At 42.4% G+C, this 19,661-nt stretch overlaps 2 protein-coding genes across 2 annotated transcripts; one reads left to right on the top strand and one right to left on the bottom strand.

The window, feature by feature from the left end:
• The first annotated feature begins 420 nt into the window (after positions 1-420).
• LOC311500181 (uncharacterized protein) lies at positions 421-5,487 on the top strand. The gene is made up of 9 exons (XM_084561418.1): positions 421-465; positions 1,474-1,638; positions 1,851-1,979; positions 2,128-2,235; positions 2,351-2,449; positions 2,568-2,666; positions 2,849-2,947; positions 3,583-3,681; positions 4,173-5,487. The coding sequence occupies exons 1-9, from the start codon at positions 439-441 to the stop codon at positions 4,263-4,265; spliced, it is 918 nt and encodes a 305-aa protein (XP_084417544.1). The 5' UTR covers positions 421-438; the 3' UTR covers positions 4,266-5,487.
• Positions 5,488-6,123: 636 nt separating this feature from the next.
• LOC311500062 (high affinity choline transporter 1-like) lies at positions 6,124-19,291 on the bottom strand. Its single transcript, XM_084561237.1, has 8 exons — positions 19,001-19,291; positions 13,955-14,071; positions 9,276-9,431; positions 8,945-9,093; positions 8,691-8,834; positions 8,337-8,490; positions 7,125-7,291; positions 6,124-6,993 (listed from the first exon to the last, which is right to left on the bottom strand). The coding sequence occupies exons 1-8, from the start codon at positions 19,182-19,184 to the stop codon at positions 6,460-6,462; spliced, it is 1,605 nt and encodes a 534-aa protein (XP_084417363.1). The 5' UTR covers positions 19,185-19,291; the 3' UTR covers positions 6,124-6,459.
• Positions 19,292-19,661: the final 370 nt, after the last annotated feature.

Below are 19,661 nucleotides of genomic sequence, written 5' to 3'. Positions count from 1 at the left end.
TTAATAATCTGCCTCAAGGTTAGAATCAATGATCTGTTAAAGGATTCGTGAACGAAATAATCCAAACATCTGAGGCAGAGTGACACCTCTTACCTGTCACCCATCTTTGAACGGTGACACAGAGAAACCAGCAGCAGCCCAAACTGGGCAGGACTGGGGGGGTGAGGGGGGTGAGGGGGGTGGAGGTGGTGGGACTGAGCGCCTCATGAGCACATGAGGACAGTAATGCAGTAATGTGATCTGAGCTGAGTGACAGGGCCCAGAGTTTTTTCTTTTTTTCTTTTTTCCTGCAGAGGTCTGACGAGCTATAAAAGAGGTGAGAGGCTCCGGCTGCAGACAGAAGAGACTCTGAGCATCACAGCAGACACACGAGACCGCTGGACTTAAACCGAAAACCTTAAACCGACAATTAAACATCCAGATAGAAGAAGAAGAAGAATGGGACTGCACAGCGTTGAGGAACTGGTACGTATCTGAATGAGGAGGAGGAGGAACTAGGAGGAGGGAGGGGTGTTAAAAATAATCTGGAACGTTTTAAATAAATGTTTTCTTCAGATGAAAATCCGAAGAAGCTGAATAATTTATTTTCTTCTGAAACAGTTCTTCTTGAATTAGTTTTGACTTCTTCTCCTACGAGAAATAATAAGTTGTAAATCTACTTTTTTCTATTGCTGCATGTGATAAACTAACTTCAACATTTGGAACATTTTAATGAATCAGATCAAATATTTAATTAATCCTTCAAATGACCTGATTTATTTCTGAATCGTCTCAAACAATTCAAACTCCAGAAATCACTTTAAATGAACGATGCTTCACTGACGGAGATGAGCTGATTAACTGCTTCTAACTTAGAGGTTGAAGGTAATTAAACACTGAAGTAGTTAAGCAGCAAACTGTTTACTGCACATTCCTCCTCAGTGGTTTTATTAAATCTAGTGTTTGACAGCTACAGCGACTCTCAGACTACAGGCGGCTCAAACCATTATGTTCAATAATTGGACGTAGAAACAGCTGCAGCTCATTAAAGAGCTGAAGTGTGGAGTGTTTTCATTCCCGTGTTCACAGCAGGAGGCGCCGAGCCTTGACTCTGGAGCCACACGAAAGAAAAACGCTCGGTTCTTCGCGCTTTTTATTTTCTTTTAAATCAGGGTTTATTCATCCTCCCTGAGGTGGACGGATTCTGGATCAGTTAAGGAAGTCACCATGTGTCCAAGAGACAACTTTTGCACAATTAGATCAGTTTGTTGAGTTTGTTTTGCTGCTGCTTAATGAAGCAAAAATGAAAATGGACACATGCAGTTAAAGAACACAGTTTAGTTTTTACTTAGTGGTATAGAGATGGTAGAACAAATGAAGAAGGTCCAGGAAGTTCAGTGGCTAAGTTCAAGTTCGAGCACTAAAATCATCCAAATGCTCTGGAAGCGATGACATGATCTCGAAAAGAACGTATCCTGTCATCCTCTCCTGCAGGTGACCGGTAAGAGGTCAGAGGGCAAAGAGGTGGCCGGCTTCCAGGGCGGCGAGTACGAGGCGGCCGTCGGTCAGGAGAAGCAGGATGACCGCAGGACGCACAGGGAGCTGGAGGAGAGCGACAGCGGCAGCGAGCAGGAGGAAGTCAGCGTGGCCGCTCTCAATGTGAGAAACACTGACGGTGATATCAGAGACACTATAGGAGGAATATTAATCACTAGGAGCAGTTATTTTAGAGGAGGAGACACACAGAGGTGTTAAATGCATGAAATCAACATTCAATATAACATCAGCAGCTAAAGGGTAGGTTAATGTTCAATAAAAACGGCTTCATGAGGTTTGTTCTGAGGTCGCCTGTCTCGTCTCTGTCCTCTCAGACGGACAAAAGCGGCAGGCTGAAGCTGGAGACGGTGGACGACCTGTTCAACATCCTGCAGCTGAGGAAGAGGAGGAGGGAGAGGAAGGCTCCGGTGCACAAGAAGCAACAGCCGGAGCCCGAGGTCCTGGTACGACTCTAAACGGAGGCTTCACAGTCAGCCTTTCACTCCCACCTGGACACGATGAACACGTCTGGGTCACACTAGACGTTATAGTGAGATGACATGAGTGTCTTTGTTCCCACGTTTAATCTCTTTCTTTGCTCGTACTCTGCAGCCAGAGACGGTGGGGGAGCAGCTGTTTCTGACGGCGGCCATGGAGAACAAGCTGCCTGTGGTGGACAAGTACCTGAGCGACGGAGGAAACCCCAACGCAGCCGACAACGTGAGTGTCACGCAGCCACACAGCCACACAGCCACACAGCCACGCCTCAGACTTTTAACCAGTGCTCATAAATTCTCCGTGCATGGAGTTTTAATTGTGTTCTGCCGTGGTCCAGTTCCAGAGAACAGCTCTGCACAAAGCCTCCTTCAAAGGACACGTGGAGGTCATGAAGAGACTCCTGGAGGCCGGAGCGGCCATCGAGAAAAAAGACAAGGTGAGAGCTTTAACTGCATCACGCCTTCTTTTTCTTTTTGGATTTATTGTGTCTTTCATATACAAACATACACACACAGTGCATGAGTCCAACAGTTTAGTGTGTGTGTGTGTTCCAGCTGGAGGCCACAGCCGTCCACTGGGCCTGCAGAGGAGGCAGCCTGCCGGCCTTACAGCTCCTCCTCGACCAGGGAGCCAAATTCACCTCCAGAGACAAGGTTGGTCCACATCCTGGGGTCACTGCAGGTCACCTCTGCTCCCAGAGGCAAACACATGAAGCTGCAAAGAAAATATTTTCCTCTGGCGCCATCTTGTGGTGATGTGCAGCAATGCACATCTCAACATGATGCATGAATTAGTGTTAGGCTTTTAAGACTGACTCCCTTCCTCCTCTCCTCAGCTGCACAGCACTCCTCTCCACGTCGCTGTGAGGACGGGACACTGTGAGTGTGCAGAGCATCTCATTCACTGTGGAGCAGACGTCAACGCCAAAGACAGAGTAAGGGAATCATAAGATCTTTTAATTCACCTTAGAGTTCACTAACAAGACCATGCCTCTTGATGTTCAAAGAAGTTTATTTGACCAGGTTAAAGAGAAGGGAAAGATAGGAGATCGAACGGAAGGGTCGAGGGGTCGACGGGAAGGAAAAGACAGTTGAGTAGCGACAGATGATGATGACGACTGGACATAGGAACCCAGGGAGAGAGATTCAGGGTGGGGGCATATCTCTGGAGGCATCGGCTCCTTGACCCCCTGGTTCCTGCAAAGAGATTGTAAAGGAGAAGTGAGAACAGAGAGGGTCGGGGTGGAGGGGTTTGAGAACTGAGTCAAACGAGCGAGGAGAGGTTAGGTGCGTCTGTATAGGCAGGTGCAGGTAACTGGGTGTTTGAGGCGTGGTCCTGTTCCTGAACCTCAGTTATTTAACTTCATGTAATTATCTCCATGATAAATATCTGGTAACTGTCACTCATCTCCTGATTCATTACCAAGTTATTGTTCCATCAGTAAGAAATTAAATTCGCAGCACTAATTCAACCTTTTTGACCTCAGGTGTTGTTGAGTCGTTCTCATTTACAGTGACACACATTCTGTCACATATTCTGAACCTCAGTCATCTTTCCCCCTGGCTGCAGGACGGAGACACGCCCATGCACGATGCCGTGAGGATAAACAGATTCAAGATGATCAGGCTGCTGATGATGTACGGGGCCAGTCTCAACACAAAGAACTGTGTAAGTACAGAACACCCCGTAGGCCACTGGCATGACTCCAGAGCAACAGCAGTGGATTAAAAAAACACAGAATCTGGATGTAGAAGAAGAGCCACAGCTCCACCTGGATATATTTGTGTGCTGAAGTGGTGGAGGATGTATTAAGAATCACTGGAGTTCATTCTAGAAATGAAGAGAGGGATACTCGGAAGAAAATGCATGCACTGGAAGTTATCAGGAGTAAAAAGGAGGGTGGTCGTCACGGCCTGAGCTGGATCATCCTCAGTTTGCATATATGTGTATTCATTAATGGATTCATGATGAAACAGAGAAACAAGAACCTGTTGAACTAGTTGAGTCCTGAGCTACAAACGATGTTGATAAATCAAATGCAGCCTCTAGAGGAACCACTGCTGAGCTAAAGACCAACCTTACTCTATGTGTCTACAGGTGCAGTTCTTCAGTGTGACTGCTTCTTCATTCAGTCTTGTGCGTTTGTTTCCCCCATGCAGGACGGAAAAACCCCGATGGAGACGCTGTACTCGTGGCAGAGCGGAGCCAAGAGCCTCCTGTTCAACATCAGCGAGGAGAAGCCGGGACACTAGAACCCAGCAGAGGGTTGGAGCCGAGACCGGGCCACAGGGTCTGCTGAAAGTGGTGTGTTTTTGTTGTCCGTCCTGAGAAGAACACGCTTCTCATTATCCAACAATGTGATCAGTCTCACATATAGACTCATAGAGTCACTGATCCCCCTCAGGGATTTGACCCCATCAGGCTTTCTGTGTTCTCATTAGTAGATCTGAGCGGTGGCTGTGGAGGAGCTGTTGATGCACAATGTGAAATCTAGTCAGGATCTCGTTAATAATGTGATTATTAGCTCTGATAGATTCACTGATCGCCAAATATTGCTGGACAATGTCACGGCTGACGGTATGAAGACGATGTTTTTCTTAATTCTTACTTTAAGCTGAGTTGAAGTCAGCGGCACTGCATCGAGAAGGTGACTTATTTATTGATTAATTCTAACTGTCTGGAGTTATACTGTAGTTGGTTTAATGATTTTTTTTTTTTCTAAGGTCATGTTTAACCAGTTACTGACTTGATCTTCTTACTAACAGAAACACTTAGAGAGACTACGTTAGGTTTTCCAGGTGTGCGTCACCTGCTTTTCACTGTGGAGCAGATCCAGTGTAAAACCAACTTCTTTCTGAACTTACTGATTGATGACGAGTGTTGTTCTACTCCAACATTCACGTGAGTTTAACCGAGTTCTTTGGTCTTATGCGTTTTTGAGGTTGACAGATGAGACGGAGCAAAGTAAGTTTGTGGGTCAGGTTGAGAAGAATCTCTCCACTTTCTGGATTATTTCCGCTGAAGGTTAAATCGCAGGTTTTGCAGCTTTGCTTGAGCAAATACTGTGAAGCGTCTCCTGCAGCAACAAGCGTTGAAGTTGCACATTTAATGTTATAAATCTACCTTCTCCAGTCGGTATCACTTTAATGGAGGATGCAGAGAAATCCAAATTAGAATCTAGTTTCTGCAGCTGAATGTTACCTAAATTTCCCCCAAACGTCAAAGCACTGATTTGGTTTGTAGGTGAGGGAACCATGCATGAAGCTTGGTCTGAGGATCTGGTGTCCTGGGACACTCACTGATTAAACCCACTGATACACACACACACACACACACAGAAGTGTGAGAGAAAAGCAGCTGAGAGGTCACTGTTGGTTTTGAGGATGTTTGATTAAAGTGTTTATGTGGATAAAACAAGTCTTGAATATTTTTTTTTTTTTTAAAGATGTTAATAATTTCACTGTGTATCTGAAGACTGACATGATGACTAAATAAATAAACTGTTTTTGAATTTCAACTGACTTTTATTGACTTGATAAATAAAGAAACAGAGTGATTAGTTCTTCTACTTAAACGACCTGAAACAGAATATCATCCGTCCAAACACTGAAGACACCAGGTGGAGGTGGCAGGAGGTTTAGGCACATTTTTATTTTATTTTTACATTAGTCTTTTTTACAAACCAGCAATGCACAATGCAAAGTCATTCTGCTGACCAATCAGATGTTTGACTCTATTAAAAAACTTGAAATCTTATGTTATCAGTAGATGGATAGATAGATTTTCATATAACACCTCATATTTATATGTTTTCTAAGACATTTAAAGTCATGACACCAACAGCATCAGAATACTGAACTACACCATCAACTCAACATACACGGATCAGCCACAACATTATGACCACTGACTGGAGAAGTGAATAACACTGACCATCTTGTGACAGTTCAATGTTCTGCTGGGAAACTTCTGGACCTGGCATTCATTGGTGTGGATGTTACTTAGACATGTAGCACCCACCTAGACCAGACCAGGCACCCCCACCCCATAGCAATGACACTCCTTGATGGCAGCAGCCATCCCCAGCAGGATGCAGCCTGACACAGACACACACACAAAAACACTTTAGGAACAACTAAAAAAAAAACATGAAGAACAGCACAAGGTGTTGACCTGGCCTCCAAATTCACTAGATCCCAAACTGATCAAGTATCTGTGGGATGATCCACAGAGGACCCTCCCTCAAAGTCCTCACCACCACTTGTCAGACACCACAGGACACCCTCAGAAAGCCCATGTGCATTCTCTGATGAGTTGCCACAAGGGAGACCTGGGTTAAATCATGTATTTGATAATGGACAGGAGACAGTTTCCCCTAATACCGTTTTGAAAACATGACCAGAACGATGTACTTTTGGTCTTTATTCCTCTTCAGGAATACAGATGCTACACTGATGTTGTGCTAATCATCGGCTGAGATGCGTCTACATGAGATGTGCTTCTTTTCAACTTCTCATCTTCATTCTGTTCTGTCGCAGCAGCTGCTTTCACATTGAACACATCCCACTTATCAGGGAGCAGGTTGTGGCTGAAGATAACAGATGCCAGGTAGGAGAACAACAAGATGGCACCAATGGCAGACATCGCGGCGATGGTCCTAACTGGAGCGTACTGGACGTAGACGCCGTCCTCCAGAGTACATCCTGGAAAGTGGATAACAGCTGGGATTCCTAGTATTTGTTGTCCACTAAGCAGTCGTAACAACAATCCCACCAGACAGCCCATGATAGCCCCGTAACCGTTTGAGATTTTGAACCATATAATGCAGAAGATTTGTGGGAAAAATAGAATGTAGGCAACTTCAGAACCGAGCAACCAGAAGATTACAAGGCTGTTTTTCAGGCTGGCGAGTGATGTACCAACCAACCCCACTATAACCACAACAGCACGAATCACCCACTTAGTCTCTCTGTCTGGAGCCTGAAGGAGAAAGTAGAGAGGGAGAGGAAAAGTTAAGTTCAAATGACAGGAGAAAAGAGTGCTTTCTTTTGTTTTTGCTTTGTTTCTCCATTCAGCAAATGGATGGAGACTTGTCAGTTACAGTTTTTCACCTGAGGCCTCAAGATGTTCTTATATATGTTGGAGGTGAAAACAGAAGCTGAAGAAAGCATCCCAGAGTCAGCTGATGACATGACGGCAGCAGCCACGCAGCCAGTACCAATAATGGCGACGAAGGACGGGGTGAGGTGCTGCAGGGCGATGGGCAGGATTAGTGCTGCTTCCCAAAAGAAATTATGGAGTTGATCTTGTTTGACCAAGGCCTACTATTCAAGTCACTCAGGTCATTGAAATAATATGACTCTACATATAAATATAAACAAAACTAAACAATCTTAATCTTTCAGTCAACATTAGAGTTGCCCTGCATAATATTGCACCCAACATTAAAAGTTTCTGACTGGTTTTTACATTCCAGACACACGACTTTAAGTAAATAATCCGTCTATATGCAGATGATACCATCTTCTATTTTGTTGTTGATTCTGTTGATGCCATTTAAGAATTACAACTAAGTAAGATTTAAACTGACCAGGTTTAATAGTCATCACAAACATCTTGGAATCTGACTTAAAAAAAAATAAAAAATTCCTGAAGCTGTTTCTGTAAGGTCCTGAAAAATATTCATGTTCAGTGGTTGACTAATTTAATGAATGTAAAACAAATGACCAAATGTTACTGTCTTTTTTGAAGTGAATTAACACAAAAAAAAAGAGGAACATTCATGGATTACCATCTCTCCTAAACAGGTGTTTCCAATCTGGACTACACCATATAGTATTTAGAGGGGGAGATTGTTTTCTTTTGTATTTTCTTTTCTGTTAAGCCTTGTAACATTAATTTAAGATTAAAATATTTGTTTTGAAGTTATTTTGTTTACATTTGTAGTTTCTTGGTTTGGTGGTTTTTATTTCAACCTTTGCATTTTAAAAATGGTTTAGTCCAAAGGGTATCTAATATCATGTGTTAAGGCATTCTCCCACTTTTTTTTGTGGGCTTGGTTTACCAATTGTACTACAAACAAAAGACCTCTTAGCCTCTGCTTGAGTCATGCTGAGCAAGTTTTATACTTTTTGATGTGTTTGAAATACGACGGCAGCCTACTGAGTTAATCTGTTCAAGGTTTCAATGTACAGGGTTAAATAGGAGGATTTAAATGGGGGACTATTGAGTCCAATCTCTAATCATTTTGTTTCAGTTGGAATGATCCTAATACAGACTTCACTTTTCACAGTTTACCCCCCGTATTTCGAGGTTATCATTACCTGTAGACGAGACTGCAGCCCCAAGCAGGATTGGAGGAATCCCCAACACAAGAATAGCAAAAGCAGCAACAAAGCAAACAAGCTTAGCTGTGTACGAGGAAGATGCCAACAAGGTTCTCTGGTGGAAGCCCTGACATCCCATATTGCCCAGTGACTGGTAAGAAGGTGTTCAGTTGAAGAGTCCAATCAGGAAAAAAAGGTTAGAAATAAAGACAGAGTACATGGCATTTCAACTTGGAACACAGCCTCAACCCACAACCTGTCCACCAAAGGTAGTATCATTAAAGTATAACCTATATGTTGTAACTAGAGCCAAATGCATTTGATATGAGCCACATTTAGACTTCATACCACCAGGTAGAAGAAGTCATCAATCATTATCCCAGTCTTCTTTAGCTCCAGTTTGCCAATCCAGGGAGAGTGTAAGGTATTGTTCATCATCGTCTGGCCAATGTTCAAGGCGTGGGGGTTCATCAGAACAAAGGGAATGCAGAGGTACTGAGGAGACAAATCAAAACGGGACTCAAAAACATGGCTTCTAAAAGCGTCCCGTAGATTTTAGGTGCTTCGTGTAGCTGTGTTCGCTCTGAACAAAAAGTCAAACTCACCAAGCCGCAGAATATGAGGACAAGCTGTATGATATCCGTGTAGGCCACAGAGTACAGACCTCCCATCAACGTGTAGGTAATGGCAACGGCAGCAGAGATCCAGATGCATTCAGAGAAGGGCAAGTCCAAGACCACGCTCATGGTTCCTCCTGTCAAGCACATTCCCAGCCAATCATTGTTCACATTCATTGTAATGAGCCATGTTTAGACCACATTCCCATACACTCCATGTACTATAAACCATTTTGTACTTAAGAGGAAAAGGAATTCTAAGCATATTTCAAAATACAGTCCTATTTCTGTTTAGTTAATAGTAGTGTATAGTGTGTACCTAGACCAATTAGTGTTGAGGCCAACCAGGATAAATCAAGACCAATTGAGATGAGGGATAGTCCAGCTGTTAGCACTTTCCCATATTTGATTTGGAATGGGTCCATCATGGTCACATATTTTTTGTCTCTCATTGGTTTGGCAAACACCAAGCCGCCTTGAAAGAAAACAGGACATCACAAAATGATTCAGCATTGACAACCAAAAGGAGAAATGGCAAAAATATGTATTTTTCTATGTCTTCTTCTTTTGGGTGGAAAATAATTTTACAGTAGCCTGAGGTTCTGAGAAAGAATTGTGGTCCAATAGAATAATTATGTTTAATGGTCCACTAATTTAATGAATGTAAAATAAATGACCAACTTCCACACTAAGAAACACATTTGCAAAAAAATATTTACTAGTAAAATTGTGTTTCTGCCTCTTCATTAAGCAACATTTCAGGTTTTATTTGTCAAATTACCCAGTCAGGAAGCAGATTTTTGTCTTTTTTCATATTAAAAACATCACAGAGAATAACATGTTAAAATAACCTTTCATTTATTTGACATGTTAGATTAAGTGTCTATCGGCCAAGTACACTTGGGTATACAAGGAATTTGGTCTCTGCATTTATCCCATCCGTGAATTAGTGAACACACAAAGCACACAGTGAGGTGAAGCACACACTAATAACCCGGAGCAGTGAGCTGCCATGCTACAGCGGCGCTCGGGGAGCAGTGAGGGGTTAGGTGCCTTGCTCAAGGGCACTTCAGCCGCTTTCTACCGGTCGGGGGTTCGAACCGGCAACCCTCCGGTCACAAGCCCAAAGCGCTAACCAGTAGGCCACGGCTGCCCTTAAGGGTAGTTCCCATACCGGGAGTCGATTGTTTTATCCCTATCTATAAATAATTTACAAAACCAACAATGTAATGTATTATCATAATATCAACCAACAAGGCTCAAAATTAAAAAATGTGTGACAGTCCATTATTCCTGAAAGAGAACAAGAAACAAGCATCATGGTTACTATTACATTACTGCAGCAAATACAACAATAATACATCTCTTTACACATGTTCAAAGGAGTTACCTAAATGTACCTATCGAGCTTTGAGTAGTTGTGTGTGTGCGAGTCAAACTGCGTACTGCCAACTATTTTGACATATCATTATCAAAATGTTCACACAATTGTACAGATTCATACAAAATAAATATTAAAGCTGTATGATGTATATTTTTGAGCTATGATCATCTGTTCAAAAGCAATATATCTCAAAAAGTATAGTAGGCAAACATTTGGATTTAATTATGTCTGTGTATCTCAGAAATTGAATGACTAGCAGTGGTTAGAAAATGTGTACAAAATGAGAAATTAGCGACTTGTGCTAGGCTGTTCACACTGACTGCTAACACTGGCAACTCAACCTAGCGGTTGACCACGTTTTCTGAAGAATCATAGATAGAGCATTTTATTGTCTGACAAATGATATGATTGTTTCTAGAAATGATATCTGCAAATATTTTTTCTAACCTCAACTTTCAGGTTCAGGTTATGGGCCCAGATGCGTTGACGTTTGTGCAGATACGGCGTGAGTAGCAAGACAGTTTGCGCATTTTGAATTCGTCTCAAGTTTTGAAGTGCCAGCACCATGAGCGAAAGGATAAGTTCATGTTGGTCTCGTCTTGTGTTTGACGGAGACGAAAAGAACTATGAACTGTGGGAGACAAAGTTTTTGGGCCACAATTTTGAAAGGGCCCGCCGTGGGTGCGAATGCAGACGCATGGGCTGAGGATACAGCAAAGAACGCTGACGCATATGCTGAACTGATTCAATTCCTCGATGACAAAAGTTCGTCCCTGGTCATGCGAGAGGCTGCGGATGACGGCCGTGGAGCACTCAAGATCTTGCAGGACTATTATGCTGGCAAGGGTAAGCCCCGCATTGTGAGTCTCTACACAGAATTGACTTCCCTGCGAAAGATGAGAGGTGAGAGTGTGACTGACTATGTCATACGTGCCGAGACCTCAATCACAGCGCTGAGGAATGCTGGAGAAATCTTGAGTGATGGACTATTAGTTGCAATGGTTTTGAAGGGGCTGCCAGAATCATTCAAGCCTTTTTCCATTTTTGTCACTCAAAGGGATGAGACTCTCTCTTTTGCAGATTTTAAGACAAAATTGCGTTGTTACGAGAACACTGAAGGTATGCGGACAGCTGTGGCTGAAGACAACGTCATGGGAAGGCCAGTGCCCCGGCAGGCGCAAGGGTGCGGGGCACTGAGAGCGGGGACATTGAGTGTTTCCGTTGTGTCCAGAGAGGACACAAGGCAAGACAGTGTCAGCGTGGTCAACAGTGGTACAGCCAGGGCAAGAGTACCACACGGTGAGGAGGATGGAAACAGCAGCAGCAGGACAACGCACGTGGGGTGTACGAGGAGACAGACAACACCTTTGCCTTCAAGCTGGTGACCAGTGATCGTCAGCCAGGGAGCGGTGTCACCAGAAAGGGGCTGATGGTGGACACCGGTGCGACATCACATATCATCACCGATCCTGGCCAAGTTCAAGAGCTTTGACGACCGATTCCAGGCCGAGACGCATTGCGTGGAGCTGGCCGATGGCACAAGGTACAAGGGGGTCGCGGAGCGCAGAGGAGACGCAGAGGTGTGTCTGGTCGACAGCAGGGGGCGGCGCCTCAGTACTACACTGAAGCAGGTGCTGTACATCCCCTCCTATCCCCAAGACATCTTCTCCGTGAGATCTGCAACTTCCAGTGAGGGTGTTAAGTGATTGATTAGCTAATGAGTGTGCTCCCAATTATTGTGGATTCCTCTCAGGTGTGTTTGTCATGTGACCATGCCATGTGATGTCCTATTTAAGCTGCACCTGCTTCAATAAACGATTGATTGTGTGTTCTCACTGCAACCTGAGTGTTTATTCTCTCTTTAGCCGGTATCTAGTCAAGCTCTGTTTATCACAGACAATAATATTTCTGAACTGGGTGGCACCCCAGCACTACTCAGTGAGGTGAATGAGGAAAAATATAATTTTTACTACAGGAAAATGGCAGCGAAAAAAAAAAAGGTCAACTGTGCGGTCACAATACAATTCAAACGGTTTCACAACAGAGACAAAAAAAAAAAAACACCCCAAAATGGGCATTCATGGATTACCATCTCTCCGAACCCTCACGTGACCTGATGTCTGCTGAGGAAAACACACAGTCCACTCTTTCAAATAACATAGAACAAAGAGTTCAATATGAGCATGATATGAATAGAATACAAAACGTAAAATGACAAAAAAGAGTGAAAAAATAAAGGTCAATAAAGTCATAATCTTTAATTACATTTTATTTGAGCATACAGCATTTACAGAGCATCATTTAATGATAAAAGTAACTAATTGTACTGGTTACTAATGCCAGTTTCCAGTTATCATATTATGACCAAGCTGCAACCTCCAGGTCTGAGTCATGAAACCAATGCGGAAGTGCAAAAAACTCCAGTTCATCGAGTGGCCGTTAGAGGCCGGGTCCAAAAGGGAGCAAATCTTTTGTTTGGTCTCAGTAGTTTATTTCACTATTTATGACAACTGTACGGGCGATGAATTTTATTTTAAGTTTACTTTTTCTTAAGGTTTACAATTCTGCATAACTAAGGGCGTTCCCGCTTTGAGTGACAGGTGACTTGGAGGCGCTGCCAGTGGTCGCTAGCTGCTAGCGTTGGTCTCTCTGCTAGACCTCACCTGACCTAATGACAACCTTTCAGCTGAGTTTGAGGTTTTGGTCCAGTACTAATAATACCAGGGTGCTTCGCTGCAACTCCTACCAGAACATCCAGTAAGTGAAATTGGAGTATTATTTATATGGTCAGTGTCGGTTTCCTTCGTAGGTTACCACTATTACTTACTTGATCCTTGGTCACAACATCCCTCATTATTACTGTACAACACTGGACAACAAGTCATTTTACTGTGTAATTTTGAAGGCGTCCTGACAGCTCAATTCGTCATATTCAAACTGTCATAAAACAGTCCCCCTAAGCAATGTGGTAAGTATCTAATGTTAATGGTAATTAGTTGCACCAGTTTCTGGTTGTTAACAGAAACAAGTCCAGCAAGATTCTGATGAGCTACACCCACAGATGTTATCACCAGTCCCTAAGAACTGATGAGTGATGAAATAACTGACACGACAGCTGCTGAGAATGTTTGGTTTCCCCAAGATTTTATTTTACTTATTTTTATTTCTATTTTATTTAATCTTTTTTTTTCTTATCTGAGGTTCTTAAGAGTGTTTTTTATGTACAACTAAGCTACTGTGACCAAGCAATTTCCCTTGTCAGTGAATAAAGTTTATCTAAGTCTAAGTCTAAGTTTACAAGTCTGTACAAGTACAACTTGTATATTAGCCAGAGAAGGTCGGTAGTTTGAAAGAGGAGTAAAAGTAGTACCAAAGCAAAACCAACATGGTGACCGCAGGCTCCGCCCACTTGGGGGGCTTCTTTACGAATTTCAGAATCCAATGGGTGACGTCACGATGGGTTTGTCCTTAGTATATACAGTCAATGAGTATAACTTGTTCTCAGACTTAATATTTAGTGTTTCAGCCTGGGACGCTTTTATTATTTCTGTGGTGGCTGTTGTTTGACACCAACACCATCACTATATCTGACAGATAGAATTAAAACATCTTACCGAAAATGAAAGATGAGCTATACGCTGCCAACACTGTGACTGTCCAGGTCAGTCCCATGGAGGGGGTGTACATCATCTCAGTCAGGCCAGCGATGAAGCCTCCTCCAACCCACGTAGCTACAAGTTGGATTAACACACAGGAAATCATGTAATAGACATTCATTCATTCATCTTTCCAATTTAGAATTACCAATGAACCTAACCAGCATGTCTTTGGATGTTGGGAGGAAGCTGGAGTACCCGGAGAAGGGTTGCCAACTCCCTGAAAAATAAATAAGGGACACCTCATTGGCAGGGCCGGCTGACCCGATTGCCTTCACCCTTCGAGGTGTGGTGATTTATTTATTTTTTTCAACCATCGGTCTTCTCTGGCTAAGATTTAGACGTTGTTGTCTTCAAAGGAGTGTCCTTTGTCCTTCAGGTGTAGATGGACCGCTGAATCGTTTCCTGATGAGCTGCTCTCCTGTGTTGGGACATGCGTTTGTGGATGGGTTGTTTGGTTTCCCCAAAGTACAAGTCTGAAGTCTGTACAAGAGGAACTTGTAAATTAGCTAGAGAAGGCCGGTAGTTTGAAAGAGGAGTAAAGGAGGCCATCTATGTCAGACTGGAAAAACCAAGAATCAAGCCAATATTTGAGCAAGCCTATGAAGAAAGAGTGTTATGGCAGTTTGAACTGTCATGGCTGTCATAACTCAAAACAAAACTCGCCAGTTTTCCAGACTGCCGCTCATTTCCACAGAGCTGCCAACTCTCACGCTTTCACCGTGTGACACACGGTTTTGCCTGTTTTCACACGCACTCACGCCACACATCCAATTTCTCACGCAAAAAAAAAAAAAAAAAAAATCCGAGCTTGGTCCGAGACTCTTCCGTTCCTTTTCAAACTCCACGACGGTAGATGGCGCTGATGAGCGCTCCTGAACCTTTGCGCTGCGCTACACCTGCAGTGCACCCCTTTACTATCTATGCCTGCACCCCGAAGTAGACAGAAGAAGAGATACAGAGACCACCAGGACAGCAGGAGAAACCAGAAACTACGTATTTTCCGGACTATAAGGCGCACCTGAATATAAGCTAAATTTTGGGGAAACTACAGATTGTTCCATATAAACCGCACCCGACTATAAACCGCTGGTGTTTTAATGTTTAATTATCGTAAGGGTTTCTTCTACCACGGAGGGGATTGTCGGGACAGAAATGACTGTTTGGAAACGCAAAGCGTCCCATTTATTTACATTTGAGAAACACAATAAATCTTTCAATCAATCAATGATCAAACTTTCACATCTTTGACATTAAACAGCATTCGTGCAGTGCACAAATAATACAACGGAGCGCTCCTAGCGCACTTCCTGCAGCCATAGTACCATAGTGCAGTATAACAAAAAACAAAGCTAACGCTTGACGAGGCAATAACGTTAAATGGCTAAATTTAATTTGTTTGTAAAAGTGCTTGCCTGTAACACGGCAGCAAAAGTGCAGTAACCCGCTGCTCAACTAAATAATCAGCATCTTTTTCGAAAACAGCCAACACAGCAGTAAAGGTGCAGTAACACGGCCGTTTACTGTATCAAAATAACCAGCCTACTATACCAGAAAAGTCAGTTCTTAATCCTCGTGTCATCGTCTATGACATGATAGTCGCCCCTGGTGACCGTTAGCTGTAAAAATCCATCCGCCGTTGTATAAGCCGCAGGGTCCAAAGCAAGTGACAAAAGTAGCGGCTTATAGTCCGGAATTTACGGTACTTTGAGAAGTCTGAAAAAGAAGAGAATCTGAGCTGAGACTAGGCCAGTATAACCATGCACACAGATCATAGACAAGGACTTTACCCAGCTTCTGATCTGCATCTGATACTGATTATGCCTCATTTTAGCTATTTTTGTAATGCATTCATCAGTTTTATTGCTTGAAAAAGTTGTACTGTTTAAGCACTTTATTTGTCTCTGATGGACCATGTGGTGGGAGACTTTGAATGAAGAATAATGTCCCTAACTAATCTTGTGTCGTTTTTGGCTGAACATAAATCATTAAGTGCTCTTAAGAATACAATTATTCACAACATAGGTTAGGTTTTAGTTAAGAATTAGTTTAATACCATTTTAATCAAAATATCAATCAACCTACCTAGGTCAAATCTTAAACACTGATCTATGAATAAGGCTTTATTGTCATTTAGGCACACCGATAGTTTTCTGGTTGAATGTTCAGCTCAAGTCTACAGACCAAGACCTACAAGTCATGATGCCGAACATGAATCAGAATAAGTTCAGGTATTGCACATTTTTAGCAGACCGCCCAAAAATCCACTAGAATGCTGGAAACCACATCTACTTAATCCAAAATCTCCTGGGGGTGGACCTTCAGCTATGTCTGCTTCACAGAATGTAACCAATATTGTCCATCTTCAGTGGGCTGCCCCTATCAACAGCTTTGGACCTCCCCACAAACCACCAGAATGCAGGGTACAACATGGGTACAACATCAAATTAATTCCAATTATCTTATATCTGACCCACCAATTTGTGTGACTGCGTGCACTACATAATTTTGGTCACCCACGACAAAATCTCACTCCAAGGTTTTTTGAAAAGTTGGCAGGTATGTTTCCATGTCAAGTTAGTGGAGTGGGCCCTGGGACGCCCTCATTGTCACGTCAACTTGCTGCTGAGAGTCATTCAGGTGTGTGTGTGTCAGAAGAGACAAGGGGGAGGGGGCGAGGGATAGACTGATCCCAGGCCACACAACACAAACTGCTTCCAAATAAATTGCATTTCGTTCCTAAAATTAACATAGACCCATATACCTACATGTAATTAATTGGGTTATGTGAAAAATGAAAAAAATAAATAAATAAATAAGTTCAGAAAAAGAAGAAAAGAAAAAGATAAAGGTCTGCAGATTTCTATGAGTGACGTGAGTGACAGTAGGCTATAGTTATTTATTAGCCTCTTGCTAATATGTTGCTATTAGCCACAGAAGACGACTGTATTTGGTTTTTAGTTTTGCTGAACTAGCAACTATTAGAATTGAGGCATCATGCCATGCAACTAATTTCACCCATAGGCAACTTAGTCTAGTTTGTGTTTGCAACACAACAAGTGTAAATTCACACAGACGTCCTGACTGTGGAATTTTTTAATAATTTTTTTATGTTAATTATCTGCTGTACAAAACTGGTGTGTTATCATAACTGGAACTGTTCAGATGGTATTAGGATGATGCAGAACAAAACTCGTATGTAAAATACGAAATAGTTTACTGCAGGAATCTTTTTTTTGATGTTGTCTTTTATTTATTTATTTATTTTTAGCTTTCTTCAGGGATTTTTCAAGCATGGTTATTAGATCCTGTGATGAAGGATTTGTGCAATTTACATTGGTGTTTATATACTGTATATCATTTATTTATCTTGCTTTTTCTCTGTTCTTGTTACCTTTTTGTATTATAGATTAAAGATTATATACAATAAAATAATACAAATAATATAATATATTGTTGTGTTGGTGGCGGGGTTTGGGGGTGAGTCTTTTATTTTTTTCAAAATTCTGAGAAAAACTGTTTCTGCTGATTCGCATATGGTTTGTCTCAGCCGTATACGTCATGCCATACAATGCATACAATGGAGGAAGAAACTGGAGAAACACCTGGAGAAACCGAGCACCCAGGGCCTTATCTCAAACCCATGTTTGAGATTTTTGCCACAAAAACTGATTCGTTTCAGTTTAAATGTTTGTTGTGCTTACCGCGAACAAATTATATCACGGCCTATAGCCTACAAGAACTCGTCTTCCAACATGAAAAAGCACGTCACGGTATGGAGAGAGAGAGAGAGAGAGAGAGAGAGAGAGAGAAATTTATTGGAACAAGTTCAGCTCTTTGGTTCCAGGTTTCAAAGAGCTGGACGACCTCTCCAAATTAAAAATACTCCTCGGAGAAGGAGAGCGGGCACACCTTGCTGCCCAGTATGTGTTAACATGCCACACCCTGAGGGACAGTGAGTGATCGAGGCACACACACACACACACACACACACACTGTATATAACTAATAGAATGTTCATAATGTATATATCTTTTATTTATTGTATTGTACTTTAATGCTCTGCTTTGGCAATATTGTTTTTTAAAGCCCATTTTGAATTGAATTTGAATTGAATTGAATTGAATTGAGAGAGAGAGAGAGAGAGAGAGAGAGAGAGAGAGAGAGAGTGGATTGTATAATGACAATAAAGCTACTTTCCTCTCCTGTATTTCCTGAGATACTTTTTAAATACTTTTACTTAAGTATTTTTTTTAAGCAAATACTTTAGTAATATTTTGCCTAGGCTACTTTTACTTGTATTGGAGTAATATTTGACAAGGAGTATCTGTACTTTTACTCAAGTAGTGAAGGTGTGTACTCTGTCCACCTCTGCACTCCTGACATAAAACTGTCAGGACGCCTTTATTTTTAATACAAAATCACAAAATGAACAGAATAAAAATATCTTTCTTAAACAGAAACCTGTCCTGCTTAACTTAAACTGTATAAATGAATATAAAACAATGGAAAGCAGAACATTCCTCTTGTAATAGTGCAATAAGAAAAGTGCAAACATAACGTGAGGAGAAGTTGTTGCTTTGTTGTCTTGCGGTATCTTTTTCACGAGCGACAGTACCTCGACCAATGAGACGAGATGAGCGGGATTCCCGCTGTCAGCTCATTGGTCACAGAGCAGGAGACAGCCTGGGAATAAGTTTACCTTAATGTTCATATAAAGCGCCCTGTTATTCATTCATTCCATTGACATTTTACACATTATTTTTTAATTCTCACGGTAATACGGGACAGAGTGCGACCCGTTTCAGTTCAATACAGAACGAGTACTTTTGTTTCTAAATATGGAACGACTCCTAACCCGAACCCCCTAACCCTTCTCAAGGGACGGTTGGCAGCCGTAACCCGGGGAGAACCCACGCAGACACAGGGAGAACATGCAAACTCCACACAGAAAGGAACCAGTGTTGACCACCAGCATCCCGTTTTCAGGTGCGTTATTCTCACCTGTCATCGTGAAGATCCCCACCACAAAGCTGATCCCCCGATTCCCCAGCAGAGTCATCTCCATTCCAGTGGCTGCACATTTCTTCTGCTTCCTTTTGGACCTGAACGAACCCCATATGCCGGTCCCTAGAACCAGCAGGTAGAACAGTACCATCACTACAGTACCTGGGATATTCACAGCCATAATTGATTGGTTCCTTCTCTCCACACCAGCTGAAGGTTGACTGACTGACTGACCGAGAGGTTTAGTTTTTAAAACTTCTAATTTACTATCTGCTCAAACGGAGTGGTTTAGATTGGTGAACCTGTCACACCTGTATGGAGCACCGAACACATTGAGCAACGCTTAGATAGTGGAGATAGTCCCACCACCAATGACGCATGCGCAGTTTTCGCTGAAATCCCATTGGGCAGTGATGCCAACTTAGTTCATTTTTGTCACTATATTTATATTTAGTTTAGTTAAAAGCCCACGAGCGACTCTTTTTTCAGAACTAAAAAGCCACCAGAGACAAACCTAGCGACCTTTTCTGGTCTCATTGGAGACTTCTGGAGACTTTATTCTGCTCAACGAGCACTCAGGTGTCCCGAGGCATGTGCGATCCATTGTTTTGCAGCCTGGACGTGGAGGGCTGAACTTGTCCTGCTCTTCAAGGTTTCA

Source organism: Chelon labrosus (genome assembly GCF_963514085.1).
Source record: "Chelon labrosus genome assembly, chromosome: 15".
In the NCBI taxonomy this organism is placed as follows: domain Eukaryota; kingdom Metazoa; phylum Chordata; class Actinopteri; order Mugiliformes; family Mugilidae; genus Chelon; species Chelon labrosus.
Note: the sequence above shows the minus strand (reverse complement) of the source record. Positions and strands in the feature narration are given on the sequence as shown.